General features: G+C 42.5%; 1 protein-coding gene across 7 annotated transcripts in view; it reads left to right on the forward strand.

The window, feature by feature from the left end:
• The first annotated feature begins 5,117 nt into the window (after positions 1–5,117).
• prdm16 (PR domain containing 16) overlaps positions 5,118–16,952 on the forward strand; it is a 141,613-nt gene continuing 129,778 nt past the window's right edge. For 4 of the 7 annotated variants that reach the window (XM_046056038.1, XM_046056042.1, XM_046056046.1 and 1 more), the window contains exon 1: positions 5,119–5,221. In XM_046056038.1, the coding sequence (XP_045911994.1) occupies positions 5,191–5,221 (31 nt within the window). In that variant the 5' untranslated portion in view covers positions 5,119–5,190. Of the gene's footprint in view, positions 5,222–16,952 lie in introns of all 7 variants that reach the window. The other 3 variants (XM_046056043.1, XM_046056044.1, XM_046056039.1) reach the window with 2 other exon arrangements.

Here is a 16,952-nt window from a genome sequence, read left to right on the forward strand (position 1 = left end):
TGTAAGCATATTGTATGCAAGAAAAACATGCAAATAGGCACCTGCCTTTTTGAACAGTGGAAGGCAGTGCATCATTCTGTCTCTTTGAGACAAATGCAAGCCTCCACCCAATGAGTAAACAGTGGTAATCTTCATAAAAAGATCTGTCTTCATCATTCATAGTTCAAAGGTGAGATTGTCATATCCTCATCTGTGACTATATCTCAAAACCTCCTGTGCTGTTTTGAGCCCACAAAGTCAACTTTCTATCTGCCTATCTAGTTTGATAGATGTGGCTTCATTGCTAAAGTTAAAGCAACAAATAATTTTAAAAAATCATAATTTAATAATACATTTACATTATCACTGTTTAAGTGCCTAAAACTATACAAGGAGATCTTAAGACAAAAATCTTTATCAATAAGATGCGTGCCCCGAAAAGTCAAAGTCACAGACAAGCCGTGGCCTGTCTATGTGCTACCTGCTTGTGTTTGTGTGTGTAGGTGTGTGTAAAGGGAACAGGTTAGGTTTTGAAGTGGTTGCGTTGTAGCAGTCTCTTTGGAGGACACGCAGCTCCAAGCAAACACGGAGCCCTGCTTAAACAAACAGGGGAGGACAGGAGAGCAAGACTAATGATGGGATCCACGCAGCTTACATCCACATGTATAGACACCCACACATACACGCATACACTCAGCAAAGACGAGAGGAATTTGTCCCCGGAAGAGGAGTGGTGGAGATAGACGGTTGATCTTTATAAGTGGATGAAAAGAAAGAAAAGTCCCTGTGTCTGTTTTTCAGTGACACATCCCTCCTCTCTTTATTCATTTCTTGATGCCAAACTTGTTCAAAATTCAAATGCATTTTTAGGATCATAGACTACTATCCATTTTTGTGTTACAAATTTCAAGTTTTTAATGCTGTGTGTGTGTGTGTCTATACATGCATGAGTCCACGCCTGCCTGAGCACCCTGACGGCATTGTGCAGCAGAGTCCTTGACAGAAGTGAATTAATCAGACCCCTCTGGCCCATTTGTCTCTATTTGGAGGGCTAATTGGAAAAGAAGCAGGTGTTAATAGAGAGAGGAGAGAGCCACGGTAAGAGTGTGTGTATGAGTGTGTGTTTTGTGTGTGTGTGTGTGTGTGTGTGAGTGCATGCGTGTAATAGAAGTCTCAGAGCTAAGTTAACCAGACTTAATTAGGCTTGTTCAGGCCCCAGCCAACCTTATATCTTCCTCTGAGGTGGAGGCGATACAGCGAGAGAAAGAGAGAGATAGAAGGATGTGGGGGAGGAAATGAAGACTGCAGTCAGGCCTCTTGCATGTTGGCTGGCTGCGCTCTTGAAAAAAAACAACATAAAACATTCAAACTAAAGCATCAGCATGTCCACACAGACGCTGGCTACTTCTGTGTGGACATGAAGTTAAATTTGTGATGCCGCCTGCTGTTTAGAGGGGGCATAGTGTAATGAACAAGGTTGCATGTATAGGGGATGGGAAACGCAACTCTCCAGATATTTACCTCCGCTGCTGGTGTCTGGGATTGTTTGTTTGAGATGCTCAATTGCGAGTGTGTGGCAGGCCTGTGTCCTGTCCTGCGGGTAGCTGGCGATAAAGTTTGAACCTGTTTGGAAGCTCAATCAAAGGCCCCACTAGCTCGTTAGCTCCCTGCATACTTAGCTGTCTAAGTGATGTCAGCAAGTTTTAATGGACGGCAGCTTTTCTCAATTACGCAGGAGGGAGGCAAGCGAACTGTATCCAGTGCTATATGTGTGTGTGTTTGTGTGTGTGTGAGAGAGCGTGTGCGTGTTTGATGTGGTGTTTACTCAGTTGAAAGCTGTCTCCTGTGTGGTCTCGCCACAAAGTTATCCCCCCTCCAGATCACACACACACGCTCACCTGAGGCAGTGTGTGCATGTTTGTTGCGTGCGAGTGTGTGTTTGTGTGTGTGCGTGTCTTCATGGAGACGAGTAGGTGTAGATTCAACACATGACGCATCTTTATCAATTTTCGGGGCACACTGCTCTTCCCACCGATGTCCGGTGCACACATGTGCGCACAGACACATAGAGACAAGCGTGCATGCGCACACTCACGCATATACACAGATTCAAGACATAAACATACAACAAAATCTTCCATAATATTTAGATATTTCCCTATGCACACAATTCCAGACATGTGCACGCCCATGTATATACACACGAAGACACATTGTTCTTGCTTCTTTTCGTCTGGGTTCATATCTGTTTTTGTTTCAGTCTCTCACACGCTCCACAGTATCGAGTAGCTTTAGTGCTTCGTCAGTCAGACAACCAATCCTAGATCCAATAGTCCATAAGTCTGTGAATTGAACCTCAATACCGTCTCCGGACGGACTATGCTTTCATAGTGTTGAATAAACAGAAAAGTGTCATGTATCAAAAGCTGGTATTGTATAATTGCTCATTTGTACTATTGTTTTTATGCTTTGATCAGACAGTTTCTTCAATTTATCCAAATTTGGACTGTTTCATTTAGGCAAAATGTTTTCTGTGGCCGCTTGTGTTTAGACAACATTTCACTTTTTAGAAGTTTGGCTTATTCTTGTTAAATGAAATAATGGTTTTGTGAGATAACTTAGCTTAAAGAAAGGTATTGAAAAAGGTTTTATTTTGGTGCTGTCATATCAACATTATTACTGAATAACAAAAACATTTACACAACACCAAGTCCTATCCATCTATTGATTCATCCATCTAGCTTTACTGATTCTCAACTGTCCTTGGCGGATTTCACACAAGAGACAATAAAGCCATTCTAAATCATTCATGTATTTATCAGATTCCTATAATCATATACATATCTCTTGTTATTTCCCTGTGCTTCCTCTTGACTCTATCCGGCAAAGTTACTTGCAGCCACTTTTCATGAACACAAGCAAATACAATCCGCTGAGCGCAGACAGTACTTTATTGACAGGAGTGGAGAAAGTTGTGAAGGAGCGTTATGTTTATTTATCAATGCTATTACATATTTATATAATTGAAAAAAGTTTTGTCTAAAATGTTCAAAGCTCATATGTGTGTGTTTATATATGTGTGTGTGTATGTGTGTGTGTGTGTGTGTGTGTGTGTGTGTGTGTGTGTGTGTTAAAAGGTGTGCTAATGTGGCAAAATATGCATCTATGCGAACATTCTGCCCTCCTGAACCTGGGATGCCCCCTGACACACACACACACACACATACATATAAACACACCAGTCAGAGGTGGGATGGCTGCAGGCGAGGAGGCAGGTCGGCAGCGATTAGAGGGGCTGTGTGTGTAATGGTTGCCATGTGCGGACCCATCTCATCCACCATTACACACACGCATACGGCGCCCACCTCCTGAATCCCTCCAAGATACCGTACACTTTTAAAAACATTAGCCACTAATGCTTTAATGCCCTCGCGTCGACGTGAGGTTTGACTGGAGCTAAAATGGCAGACAAGAGGAATGCTGGCTTGTGTTTGCTTAGTGTATGAGGAAGGGCTCCGGCTTACTTTTGATTCAAACATGATGGCGCTGTAGCCCAGCTGCATACTCTCTCAAAACATGTCATGGATGCATTAAACACAACAATACACTCAAGTGTTTATCTTTACTTTTTATAATTACTTGTGCATTTGTTGTGCCATTTTCAGTACATTTACACTGCACATACTGACGCACCATTTTCCTTGATTTCTATCATTAATCACAGGCTTCCATGCAAAATGCCGACCGGTGTGGATATTTACATGAGAATGGCGGGGCCATGTTGCCGAGCCATTAATGACTAACGAATGCTGGGCATGACTAGTCCCTGGAGCGTGCCAGGTGTTTGTTCCAGGCGAGGCTGCATGAAAAGTAGCGTCTGACCTTGGGATGGGTGGGTGAAACCCGAGTTGCCTTCACCACGTTGAAATGTCGGGCACCTGAAAAAGTCTGAAGCTCCTCCCTTCTGCTCCCTCCTGTTTGTTTGCGCTTTCTCTCATCTGTACCTGTCGTTCCAACCTCCATTAAAAAAAATAAAAAATAAAAAAACGTGGGAAAGCACCAGGACCGTCCTCCTGCGTCTCCTCCCTCTTCTCCTCCCACCTCTGCTGCACGCACCCACAGAACCTTTGGCCATTGGACACTGAACAGCTTCCTTGTCTGTGGAGCTTGGTGAATGTAAACACAACCAGAGAGGGCGCAAAAACAAAAGTGTTATTGCGAGGGATTCATTGTGTCAACATCGTAGCTGGTGAGCTCCATACGGGGAACAGGGGCACAGTCTAGACTATTTACTGACAAAGGGAGCGCCGTGCAAGGGGAGTTATTTAATGTACAGTTCAACTTTACATGCACCTGATTAACTAATCAGTAAAAGCAACATTTTTATCACGGAAGGGTACTGAGATTCTCCCCTTAACTTTCCCACAGTGATGTCGCTGTGCATTGATATCACATTCATAAGACAGGTATGAAAGGAGGGCAGGAAACTGGTATGGAAAACAAGGTCTTAATGTTAGCCCCTGTGAATATTGGCATTAAGGAGTTAAAGACCATGCCTTTCAGGTATCCCAGACTTCCGCTGCTGCGTTTGCTAAACATTGTTGGTCTGTTTGGCAGAAAGTAGCATTCCTTAAGGCATGAATGCCCTTCTTGAGCTTGTTCCTGGTCGGCAGGGCAGTGAGATAGACATCTGTATAGAGAGAGACCCCACCTGACCTACGACACACACACACACACACACCACAGTGAGTAAGGTGTGGGCAGGAACCACCAGAAAAAAAATGTCATTATCAGCAGCACATGTTTTAGCTCTCACTGTAGCCAACCTGTGAAAAGTAATTGTTTCTTGGATCTTGATTAGTCATTTGGGAAAATCGGTGATAATGAGCCTGCCGGTAACTTGGCAATTAGGAAAATCAGATGGAGGTTAGTATAGACTAACCCAGCCAGTTTGTCAGTAGAATAGACCGACCTCTCCTTTACCTCCTGTTGCTGAATGCACTGGTGTGTTTACATTTGAAATCGATTAGCTAGCACACCTAGAGTTAAAAGGACCATAACCAGGTAAAAAATCTGTTAGCACTAGCTTACATGCTAATGATTGACTGATTGATTTAACGCATTGCTCTTGCATGTGGGAAAGGGACAGAGAACGGGGGAAAATGTGTTTGTGTGTTAGAGATAGACAGAGAGGGCAATAGATAAACATATATGAGGAAAAAAAAACAATTGCAGGGATCAGGTAAGTGTGTTTTTTGCATTTCATGTTTGCCCAGTGTTTAATGTGCTGCTGTTCTCTGCAATCAATTCCTTCAAATTTTCTGCAACATAACTTTGGATACATTTAGTGAATTTACTTCTCACCACTTCTCTGATTTCCTCAGTTTGCTTTAATCTATATCACCATGAAGCCATTGCCTTTACACATTGACCAAGAAGGGATCGACTTGATCAATGTGGAAAGCGCTCCCTCTTTCTCTCTTTCTTTGTTTGGCTCTGTTTCTCTCTCTGTCTCTCTCCTTCACTCTTGACTCGTCCCCCGGGTGTAGTAGATTAATAATGCCAGTTCTTTCCCCATTCAGTGGAATGCATAAGGAGAATTGTATAGATGTCCTTAATGAAGTGTGTGGCCAGTGTTGGCCTCAACACCAATTAACACAGCTTTTAATTACGGTTCTAATCGGAGCAGCTGATGGCGAGAGCCCCTGCAACCCTGAATACAAGCGCCCTGCTGAGACATGTTGATGCACACGAGCACATGCACACACTTTGACTGCTGAAATACAAAAAAAAGTCTTTATGAGAGAGGATATGTGTTCATTTCAAGAATCTCTCATTCTTTACCCAGCTTTCCTCCTCAGTTATCTCCAACTGGCCTTCTGTTATTGTTGACCCAAGACCTGTCTGACCCAGCTAAAGAGGGTTGAAAACATATCTGGCCCCAAAATAGCCCAAACACTTTTTATTTAGAATTTATAAAGCAGCGAGTCAAGGGTACATGCTGCCCCCATCCAAAAACATGAAGCAACAGGAAGAGAATGTCTACTGGAGTAGTCTGCCAACTTCTCAAGCTGAGGGAAAAATTGGTATTTTTATTATGAGGAGAGGACGCTGACTGTTTGACTTAAGAGCTCAGAGAAAAGTTAATTTCTGTTACAGTGGAAAGACAGGGGAGACATGCGACAGGTAGAGGTAATAAAAAGGTCAGTTATTAGCATGATTCCCTGAACATAAAGCGCTACTTTGTGTGAGAGCCTAGTTTCCCTGATTTCAGCTTCAGTGTTTCAGCAGCTGTCTAAGGAGGCCAATGGCTGCCAGCGACAGTGCTTGATTCTAGTAATAGGGATGGAAGTTAAGCTCTTGAGAGTGTAAGTGCTGCTCTGGAATCAGTTTAACTTCTTTTGGATCAGACTCTCAGCAGGGTCTGGAAAGGACTCGAGATCAGAAACCCTCATGCATCTTGGGAATATTACAGGAGAATATGTAATTTTTGGCAAAGACAAGAAAACAAGTAGATAAGCACAGCCTTCACCCATATGCATTTGATTTAATAGAATTATGCATGTACTGTAATACTTGAGCACACTGCGTGTTTAAGTGGTGAAGTATAAAAAGTTAAAACATAATGCGGAGGCAGACAGAGGAGGTCACTTCCTGTTAAACTACAGAAAGTTTACTAAGACTTGGAAGAGTTTGCCACAGAGTCAGTGGATTCCTTGTCTATACTACTGATGGAAAAACAACATAAGCAGCCCTCTTTCACTTTTTAGTATGTTACAGGGCCAGGCTAACCAAAGTCAAGTGGCTCGATTATTTCATGACTCCTAAATGTCAGGCCTAAAACTTGGCCATTTCCTTGGAAGCGTGGTCCTGTGCATGTGTTGTTTAAATGCTTTTTTCCCTGCACACACGGAGTGTAAGCTGACTTGCATCTGTGTCTGCATGCGTGTGTTTGTGTGTGTATGAGCCCAAGTTGTTCTATGAAATGATGCCATATAAGGTCTCAGATCAAAAGCTGCAGCAGAATTTGCTTTGAGGAGTCAGGAGAGAGAGAAACTGAGCTGAGCTTGTCTCATTTTCATCTGTCTGAGACCTGTATGCATCCCTGCCGGGTTTTTTTCTGCGATTCCTTTATTCTCTGTCCTCATTATTTTCATCTCCATCTCTTTCTTTTGCCTGTCTCTTTTTGCATATTCACCAGGAATTGTAAGCAAAGCTCACCTACTGTTTCTAATCAGCTGCCTTTGTAGAACAGAACATGGCTCACACCGGCAATACGCACACATGCACACACACGCACACACACGCACGTACACATAAAGGGGTAAAAACAATTTTGGAACATTTATATGAATGTTCCAAAATTGCCCTTACCCTATCCTTGTCTTTTCTATCTCACTTTGTCTCAACACTGGCACAGATATACGTAGACACACACACATGCAATCTTGTGCACATACAGACAGCGAGATAGCATAGCAGACAGAATGACATTAAGAATGACCAATAGAGGAAGATAGATTGTAAGGTGTACAGACAGAGAGAAGCAGAGCCCAGAAAATGACCCTCTTTAAAGCCGGTTAGAAATCACAGCCGTCAGTGCGCTTGGAGCTGGCATGGCAAACTGTCGGAAAACAGCCCGTCCGTCTCTCAGTTCTCAAAAGCAGCCCTTCTTCTCTTTCTCTGTCCTTCATTCTCTTCCTTTCTGTGTCTCTTTGTCACTCTCCAAGTTGGTTGTACTTCCTGTAACCCTGGTAGCCTTTATTTCTTTCACTGAGAGAATTGGTTTGTAGTTGCGCTGCACCTCCCAGCACAGTGGCTTTAATCTCTGTGGTCCCTTTCACATTGTAGGCAGGGAGAGACTAAACTGGATTCATTGCAACCGTCTTCCTCTTCTTCACCTTTAGTTAAATGTATGATTTATAATGTGTATTGTTTCCAAATGTCAGTTTACGTGAATATGTGCAGTATGTCATTATAGTTTGCATGCATGTACTGTATGTTTGTGAGAGATGGATAGAGATCAGGGCAAGCCAGGTCAGTTTAATTTGCATAAATGACAAGTTTATCTCAAAGGCTTTACAATCTGTAGAACATGGAAATCTTTATACTTAGATCCTTAATTCAGATAAGAAGAAACTCCCTAAAAGAACCTATTAACAGTAAAAAAGAAAGGGAAAAAAAACCCAGGAAGAGCAACAGAGGTTGAAACCGTCTTCCGGACAAATGAATATGCACTAGATGCTAATTTTCAGGCAAATAGCCAGCGCAAGAAAACAGATATTGTGTTTTCCTGGAACCGGTTCATATTTGTCAGGTCTATACAAATAGAGTTGGTTGATTTCTAAACGGCCCTGATCTTTCATCACCTGCTGTGTTTCATTATATCAGCTTGTAAGTCTACAGGCTCCTGATGCTGACACACACACACACACACACACACACACACACACACACACACACACACACACACGCACGCACACACACACGCACGTCTAACCTTATTAAAATGGCCTGGTTAAGCACCATGCGTCAGGGCCTAGCAGGGGTAGGTGTTAGGCATGTGGAGAAGGTGGGGGTGTTGCGGGGTGGGGGCGCACAAATCTCAACTTAAACGCAAAGAGATTAGACAACTTTTGCAAGATATTAGCTGTTCAAAAATGAGAAAAATGCACCTAAGCCTCTTTTACAAGCGCTGGACCTGGTCAGACAAGGCCGGCTTTTGTTTCACAGGCAGCGGCATGGAGCACTGTGTGATTAGCGTGCGCGCGTGTGTGTGTGTGTGTGTGTGTGTGTGTGTGTGTGTGTGTGTGTGTGTGTGTGATGGTGGAGAGTCATCAGGCCTATGGTGTGCCGGATGAGGGGACTAGACTGATCCAGGCCTGTGTGTGTGTGTGTGTCGTGGCTGCATAATAATCAGGTATTAGCAGTCAGGTTATGGCCGTCCCCACTTTTCGCCCATGTGCCACAAAACAGAGAGAGAGAAATCATAGATGATCAGAGATGAATATTACAATCTAACAAACACAGGTTCTATAACCAAATACACATAACTTGACCAAATTCAAAGACATTTTGTTACATTGTATGATTAGCATCTATTAATCACAATAAACCAAGTAGTAGTTGTGTTAAAGCTTACTTTGACAGAGAATATAGCCTAACTGTGCTAACATAGTAAGAGTATGGGGTTTAAATGAGTCTGGTGATCATGTGCTGGTGCTGGACTTATAAGGCCTACGGGACAGATGCTGAATATGATTGTATTCATGTAAAAAAATAACCTGGAGTACAGATAATGAACAAATATGGATTTTCTAAAACAGATGTGATGTACATTGAGTGATTTAAGCACATGGTGATTATGATGGGTTGTATATAACCATGGTGAGCCAAAATTTTTCTTGACATTTGAAGCTAGATTTTTATAAAATACCCTTATATGAATTACGGGTTTAATAGCGGCAACATTGCAAAATTAGAGCAAAAGGGACAAACGGGGCAGCCACCCACAAGGCCAACTCTATCTCCAGTGGAGGTGAAAGGTATGCAGCGGAGGTTCAGCACTGAAACTTGAAAACATCACCCTCCCATCTGAATCGCTGAACCTAAAACACTGAGATACCAAGTTGCTATTTGACAAAGAGACTGATTATTAATTATTTATAAAATTTTGTGTGTTGTTTTGTCAAGCTACAAAGACAGAGAGAGATAGGGAGGGAAAGAAGAGGGATATTTAGTGAAGCCCTCTCTGCGCGATAAGGAAAGCCACCAGAGACCCTGGTGTGTGACATGGCCTGGACCCTGTCATCACAGAGCTCCTGTTGTGACTGAGAAATATCCACCTCTACCCCTCCCCTCACATCCACCTCCTTTCCCTTCAAGAGAGAGAGAGAGAGGTGGGGAGACAGTCAGACAGACAGAAAGAGAGAGTCCAGACAGAAGCCATGTGAGTGTGTCATATGGAACAGATTTAGTGCTAATGACCCCCCTCATCCCCCCGCTCTGTGCCCACCCTCTGCCACCCATTCCTCCAACCCCCACCCCACATCGCTCCGTCCTAGCCAGTATCATCCCTTCATAAGGAATGCTGGTCTGTTCCAGCTCCAGTGTCCCATGGCTTCACCCATCCAAGCACCCTCTCACCCTCTCCCTCTGCCTCCCCTCTGGGTCATATCCTGCCAGAGCTTGTAGCTAGGACCTGAGACTTGGACTCATAAAAATGAGCACGTGTGGCTTGAACATAAGGGTGTTGTCTGGGAAATTGTAATGGGCATTTTTTTGACTCAAGACTTGACTTGCTCTTGTCTCGAATGACTTGAAACTCGCGCTAAGGTCTTGAGAGTGGACAAACTAAAGCCTCGACTGGGGGTTGTCCCAAATTGCTTGACGCTTGACTTGAACCTGTCTTCAGTGACTCAGTTCTTGACCTGGACATTTCTAAAGTGACTTGAAACTGACTTGCCCTGTCTCCTGCCATCACCAGAAAAAACAAAGATCTCCGGTAGCATGAACGGTGCAGAGGGAACAGATACTTTGTCAGTCTAAGATGGATGTTTCTGTGACAGAGAAAGGACGGATTAGAGGAACATAAGAATATCCAGGAGACGGTGTTGAAAAGGCTTCAAAAAATGTGAGAAAGTGTCGACAGAACATGGACTTCACCTGAAAGTGCTGCTCTCTCTTTAGCTCACAGCAGCTGTCACACGGTCTGAACAAACGTACTTCACTGAAGGTCTTAAAAGTCACATTTGGACCGTTTTAGTGTTAAATCATTGAAATACTTCAACAACAGAAACCACATTGTGAATGTTTTCTGCTTCTACAAACGCGTGGCAGTCGCTGGAGTGGTCACCACTTTAGGACTTGACCTCAGCATCGACCTTCACCCAGCCCATTGGCCCCCTGCACTTCCCATATCTCTATCACATTGGTGCTGGAATTCTTTCACGTTAGCGCATCGCAGCGCCACAGATAGGCCTGCCAGACACCCTCTGTGCTCTCCTAGTATCTCTGTCACACACACATTCTCTCACACACACATGGTTAATCGGTAACTAGACTTTATGGGTAGAGAAGAACTTATAGTTTGACTACGCTGTAGCGAGAAGACGCATGAGATAATATGGCGGCTTTTGGTGAGTTATGAACACATGAGTGTTTGAGGTGTATGTCTGAAGTACGACACTGTGCAAGATTAGGGTCATTGCACGGGCCGTTTGAATTAGAGGTCACGTTGTGGTGATGTTGTTTTCGTCTCATGCTGGTGTTTGTTGAGCGGGGCGACCGTGTTACGTTTAAATGTGGACATCTTTGGATAACACGAAATAATATTTTAGTTTGTTTGTGTATGCATGTGATATTCCTTTAATTCATACGTTGCTCGCTTGCAGTTGTTTCCTATAGCCAAATGCTAACATTTATTTCCACATATTTTAAACATTAATCTTTTATTTTTTGTCCTCCACGTAATCCACATTAATTGCACAATAATTCAACAAGGTTTTTTTTTGAGGGGAAGTTATTTTCCCCCTTTGACTCTTAAATCAATATCAATAAAGTGGTCTAGTTATGTATTTTACCCTCCTTCAACAACTAGGATCAATACCCATCTGTCATGGTTTCAACCACTGAATGTTATCGCTTGCGCCGGAGATTAGCCCGCTGTAGCATCTTATCCTGACATTTTCTGTTATCCTGAGATATATAGGTTAGAAGGAAGGGTCTATCTCCATGCTTTCAAGGCTTTGCCCAGGTGCCTCATGCCAAAGAAATAATATTTAGAGAGTTGCAGAGCAGGTTTGTTGCATGACCAGTAGTTTTTTTTTTTCATTTAAGAAAACCTTAAATATCAGTTTTCATATTTTCTTTTAAATGATCATTTTTCTATCTAGATTTTCTCTCTAATGGACTTAGTAATATTGGACTGTAGCTTTTTAAGAAATTGTTATGCTTTCTTATTTTAGGATATGCATTTTTCTTATTCATGTTCATTATACATATATTTCTATATACAATTTTAAACCTGTAACCTGTATTTGGGCCAAGTGTTAACTGTGTTGCATGACGCTTTGTAGCGTATGTGTTTATGTATGTGTTTATGTATACCATCACTGCATTCTCTGTTTTTTGAATTCCTGTGTGTACTATTGGTTTTTGTGCTGTGGGAATGTTTTTCCATGCTGTCTGTTGAGTAAAAAAACTCACTGCCCTGTAAACCCCCTCCCTTGAATTGAAAAACAAAAAAAGGTATATCCCTTGTTAACGTGGAACCATTTCTCTGTCACATTGGTGTGGAGGGTCATCCATATCCCAGACTGTCACAGCACCCAACTAGGTCCATCCTTCATTCCATTCTCATCCTTCAAGTACTGACCACTCTCCTCCATCTGTCTGTCAGGTCAGAACTTGACCTCTAACCTCCGGAGGTCTTCCCATCTTGTTACCCATAACCCTTAGTTGATTGTGTCACTGACCAGCAATGGTTAATGTGTCTCTGAAAACAGTGTAGGAAACAGGTTCAAAGAAAAAGGTTTGAAAGCCAACCATAAAATGGAAAATCACTTAGGGTGAAAACTAAATTAAGGTTCTTGTAATATTTTAGAAAAAAGGAAAGTAGCTTTAACAAATGTTAAGAAAAAATATGTCTGTACTTGGTTAGATAGGGGAATGGGGGTAAAATAATACCACTGAGTTGGATCAGCTCAGATCATTTTAAACATGACAAATTCAGATGTTGAACATTATCACTGTTGTTGTCCCCCTTTTCAACACCAATACCTCTGCGACAATGTGGTCCTAAGAAGACAGATTTAATGTTATTTTGTGGAGGTGTGAGGAATATTACCCTAGTCCGTCATGCTCTCCGCATCTCAAGCAAGTTTCAGTCAAGAGTCAAAAATCCGAAGATGAGGAACATTTTTCTCTTAAGGGGAATGTCACCAGTGCAGAGGAGCATGAAAGTAAAATAGTGTAGATTTAAATGTATTTCACCCCCCCCCCATCCTTTTTCTCTCTCTTCCTCTCCCTCCTTCTCCCTGACTCCCTGTCCTTGTACCTTGATTCCTACTTAATGCCCAGACTGATGAGCCCAATTTGAACTGGTTCTGCAGCCGGCCCAGTTTGATTAATGGCTCTAGGTAAGGTAGCATCAGCGCTGCCACATCCTTGTTTCATCACACACACACACATACAAACAGTGACACACACACACACACACACACACACACACACACACACACACACGCATAGCCAGTCATTGCCACCAGACCAGCCTTGTAATTGATGACAGAGGGCTCACCATTTGCAAACCAAATGTGGAAATGGGAGACAGGGTAAACTCTACTTCTAACACCTCTCCACCTCCCCTCCGTCTTTCTGTATCTCCCTTTCATTCTGCCTGTCTCTCCATCGCCTCTCACTGTCTATACACCCGCTCTTTCATTAGGCGTTTGTCAAATTGATATGAAGGGCCAGGGCAGCATTGTGACATGCTCAGAAGGCAGTATAAATATTTGATTAGCCCTAATGGAAATCGTCACAGCGCGCTAATTGCGCCACACATTATCTGCGGTGCGGTATCAGCGGTGGACATCCCCTTTGATCCTTCCTCCGTCTCCCCCTCTCCTCCTTCTTTAGCCCATGTCTTTCTTTTGTTTATGCAGTTTATTTTGGGTCTTTATCTGCACCCCCTCTCCACACCCCTCCGCCTTCCTGTCAATAGCCTCTGTAGTTGTTGTCATCTTTCTCTGTCTGCCTTCCCTCTCCTCTTTGCTGCATATGTGTGTCTTTTATGCTGTGTGTTGTCCTCTGGTGCCCTGTTTGCCGATGTTTCCCTCTATGACGGAGCTGAGGGTAAATAGCTGCAAGGGCCACATGCGCTCACAAATAGACGCACTCTGGGGACCAGAAGACAATACACAGCAGAGAAGCCACATGCACACTTGTTTTGCTTGTTCTCATCCGCAGCTCATGATGTAGCACTATTGGATGTGACACAGACATTAAATGATATCATAAAATGACTATAAAATCAACAGTTAGACATAAATGAATCCAAATGAGTAAGTCTCCGGTGCTAAGTGGAAGGACATGTATTTGACTGGACATCAAATCAAAGGAAATGGTGATGTGGTGTGTGCTGATATTTTGGCCATTGAGTCAGCCAACATCTGGGTTAAATAAGTTGGCTATAAAAGAAAATCCTCTTTGATCTCTAAGGGGAAATGTGTCAAAAATGGCCACACAGTTGCAACTCAGCCTTAACACATGGAGTCTGTTTTTTAAAATAAGATGACATTTACTATATTTAATCACATTTTTTTTAAGAGCAGTCTATTTTTATTGCTCCAGTGACCACTCAGCTCTGGGAATGTGGGCCTGCATTCTGACTGCAAAACTCCCTGAGTTTGTTGTGCTTGCTTTGATTTCTAATCATATCGTCATTGTCCTATAGGATAAACGTGTATCCTTTAAGCAATTGTGATCCTTTTAATGTGCAATACAATACTTTTTTTTATTCTTAACATGTCCTTCCTTAACCTCCATCCTGATTGTATTTACTTGTTGTTATTTACGGCGTGTCTCCTGCAAAGATCTGTGACATTGTTTAGTGTCGCTCCTCTTTTCTCTCTCTCTCTCTCTCACCCTCCCTCGGACGTTTCCATTTAGCCAAAGACAAAACAAGTTAATTAGATCGGAAGTGCGGGCCTATCAATGGGGCATCAGTATTCAAATCAAGGCCTTGTCTGGACACAAACAGCAGGAAGCCAAACAAGACCCCGGCACTGCTGAATGGGAGAACGGGAGAGGGAGAGAGAGACGGAGAGAAACAGAAAGAGAGAGAGTGAGCGCCTGTAGTTGGGGGGCTCGCGTTGACCAACATACACACATGCACTGTTTTGGTGCACGATCAATTGTATTCCTGCTTTTCCTTTCATGTCTGTGTATAGTTGAATGTGTGCATTAATAGTTTTTGGTTCTTAAGAAACTACAAATATACAGTATTTTTTGTGTTGTATGAATATCAGCTCAAATTTGACAAAGTGAGAACACTGAAACATTAAAATGATTTGTTATTTATTTAGTTTTGTGTGAACTGCAATTGCCTTCCTTTATTCTTATGTTGCTCTCTTATTATGCTGTAACGACTCAGCACCATTGTAAATGAGAGCTCTTCACCCTCAACATGTTCTCTGTGATTTAAATAAAGGTTAAGTAAAACTCAGGGGGCCCATAAACTGGGGCACTTCCACTTCACAATTAGGCAGTACTGTATACCTCATGCTAATACAAAGACAAGAGATACAGGGACTCTGAATAAAAATGCAGCCTACTTTAAAGGTCAAAGATGGAATTATAACATCTAACTCATAATTTATAAGTTTTCAGTATGATTTCCATAAACAAACTTGACTATTGCAAAGAAGTTTATCGGGCTGAATTTTGTGTTACGACACAAAACAGGAAGAAGTGCTATTTTTCAAGCGCAAACAGAGCTGAATCTTTCAGAGCATCTACCAAAGGCCCCTTTCCAACAAGCTTATCTCCTTTACGTTTTCAGTAATGTAAAATTAAAGACAAATAAGTGCAAAGCAATGGCAGAGGGGGTTTAAAATAGCAACATCCTGTTTGTGTCCTGCAAGTGAGCAAGTGGGTTTGTTTAGGGAAACATGATCTTTAAATGATCCTAATAGAAACATAACTGGAGTGCAACAGATTTTTTTTTAACACAATTATACAATTATACTCATATTAATGTAAGCCACCTTTAGAAACATTTTGTGCATCATCGCAACATATGTGCAGTGCATGCAGATACAATGTAAGGAAAAATACATGTTCAATTATTGAATTTGTTTTGTTTTGTTTTGGTGTGATTGGTTATGTGTGTCTACGTACAAATGTCATATTTTCTTCTCACCCATTGATCCTCTCTGACTTTCCATCCTTCCCTCATCTGCTCTAAAGCTACAGGATGTGAATCCAGCATCCACTAGAATATCAGGTTTTGTGTAATGTGTTGTTGCTGGTCTGACTTCTAGAATAAAGTTTGTCTTCATATTACTTTTAGGTATTGCGACACTGCCAACAGTGTCAGCAGAGCTTTAGTTTTTCCACATACACTAGCAGATATGGAAGTCAAAGAAAAGGAACGCGAGAGGACAGGAGAGAAGTGGAGAGTAGGGGGGGGGGCAGTCCCATTATCTCGTGTGGAGGGCCACCTGAGCTAAAGACAGCCATTTGTTCCCAAATCGACCTGTCGACCCCCGCCTAATTACCAGCCAATTATTTCCAAATGGACCGCATTCACCCCACACCCTGCACACTCAAAGAGGAGAGGGACAAAATTGCCTCCCTCTCTCGCTCTGTCTGTGTAACTCATTCGTTCTTCCAAGTACACTCTCTTTCTTTTTCTCCCTCCTTCTCTTGTTTCAGCATTTTTTATCCAGTGAGAAATACTTTTGCACTTATTGTTGCAGGCTCTGCAGTCAGCCCAACCAACCACCCACTCAACCACACATGCACACACACACACACACACACACACACACACACACACACACACACACACACTTCGTATTTATTCCCAGTTCACTTTGTGGTTCTTTGGTTGTTAATTAAGTGGCCTAATTATGGCAAAATTTGACACTGACGCCTGTGTGTGTGTGTTTGTGTTTATGTGTGTTTGTGTGTGTGCGTATGTATTTGATTGTAAGAAACAGGAAACAGTTTGATTATTGCCATTTTTACACACATGCACCCACAGGAATATTATGATGCAGCTCTCATATAGCTGCTTCATATCTTTATATTCTCTCTCTCTCTCTGTATCTCTTTCTCTCTCTCCCTCCCTCTCCCTCTCTCTGGCACCGGTCAGTCTCAGCAGGCCGATGTGTATCGATGGGTCCGGCATTCAGGAGCCACCCGAAGGAGAAGAAGGCTGTGCCCCTGTTCCCAGAATTCTTTGTGGT

The sequence above is a fragment of the Micropterus dolomieu genome, linkage group LG08, assembly GCF_021292245.1.
Source record: "Micropterus dolomieu isolate WLL.071019.BEF.003 ecotype Adirondacks linkage group LG08, ASM2129224v1, whole genome shotgun sequence".
Classification (NCBI taxonomy): domain Eukaryota; kingdom Metazoa; phylum Chordata; class Actinopteri; order Centrarchiformes; family Centrarchidae; genus Micropterus; species Micropterus dolomieu.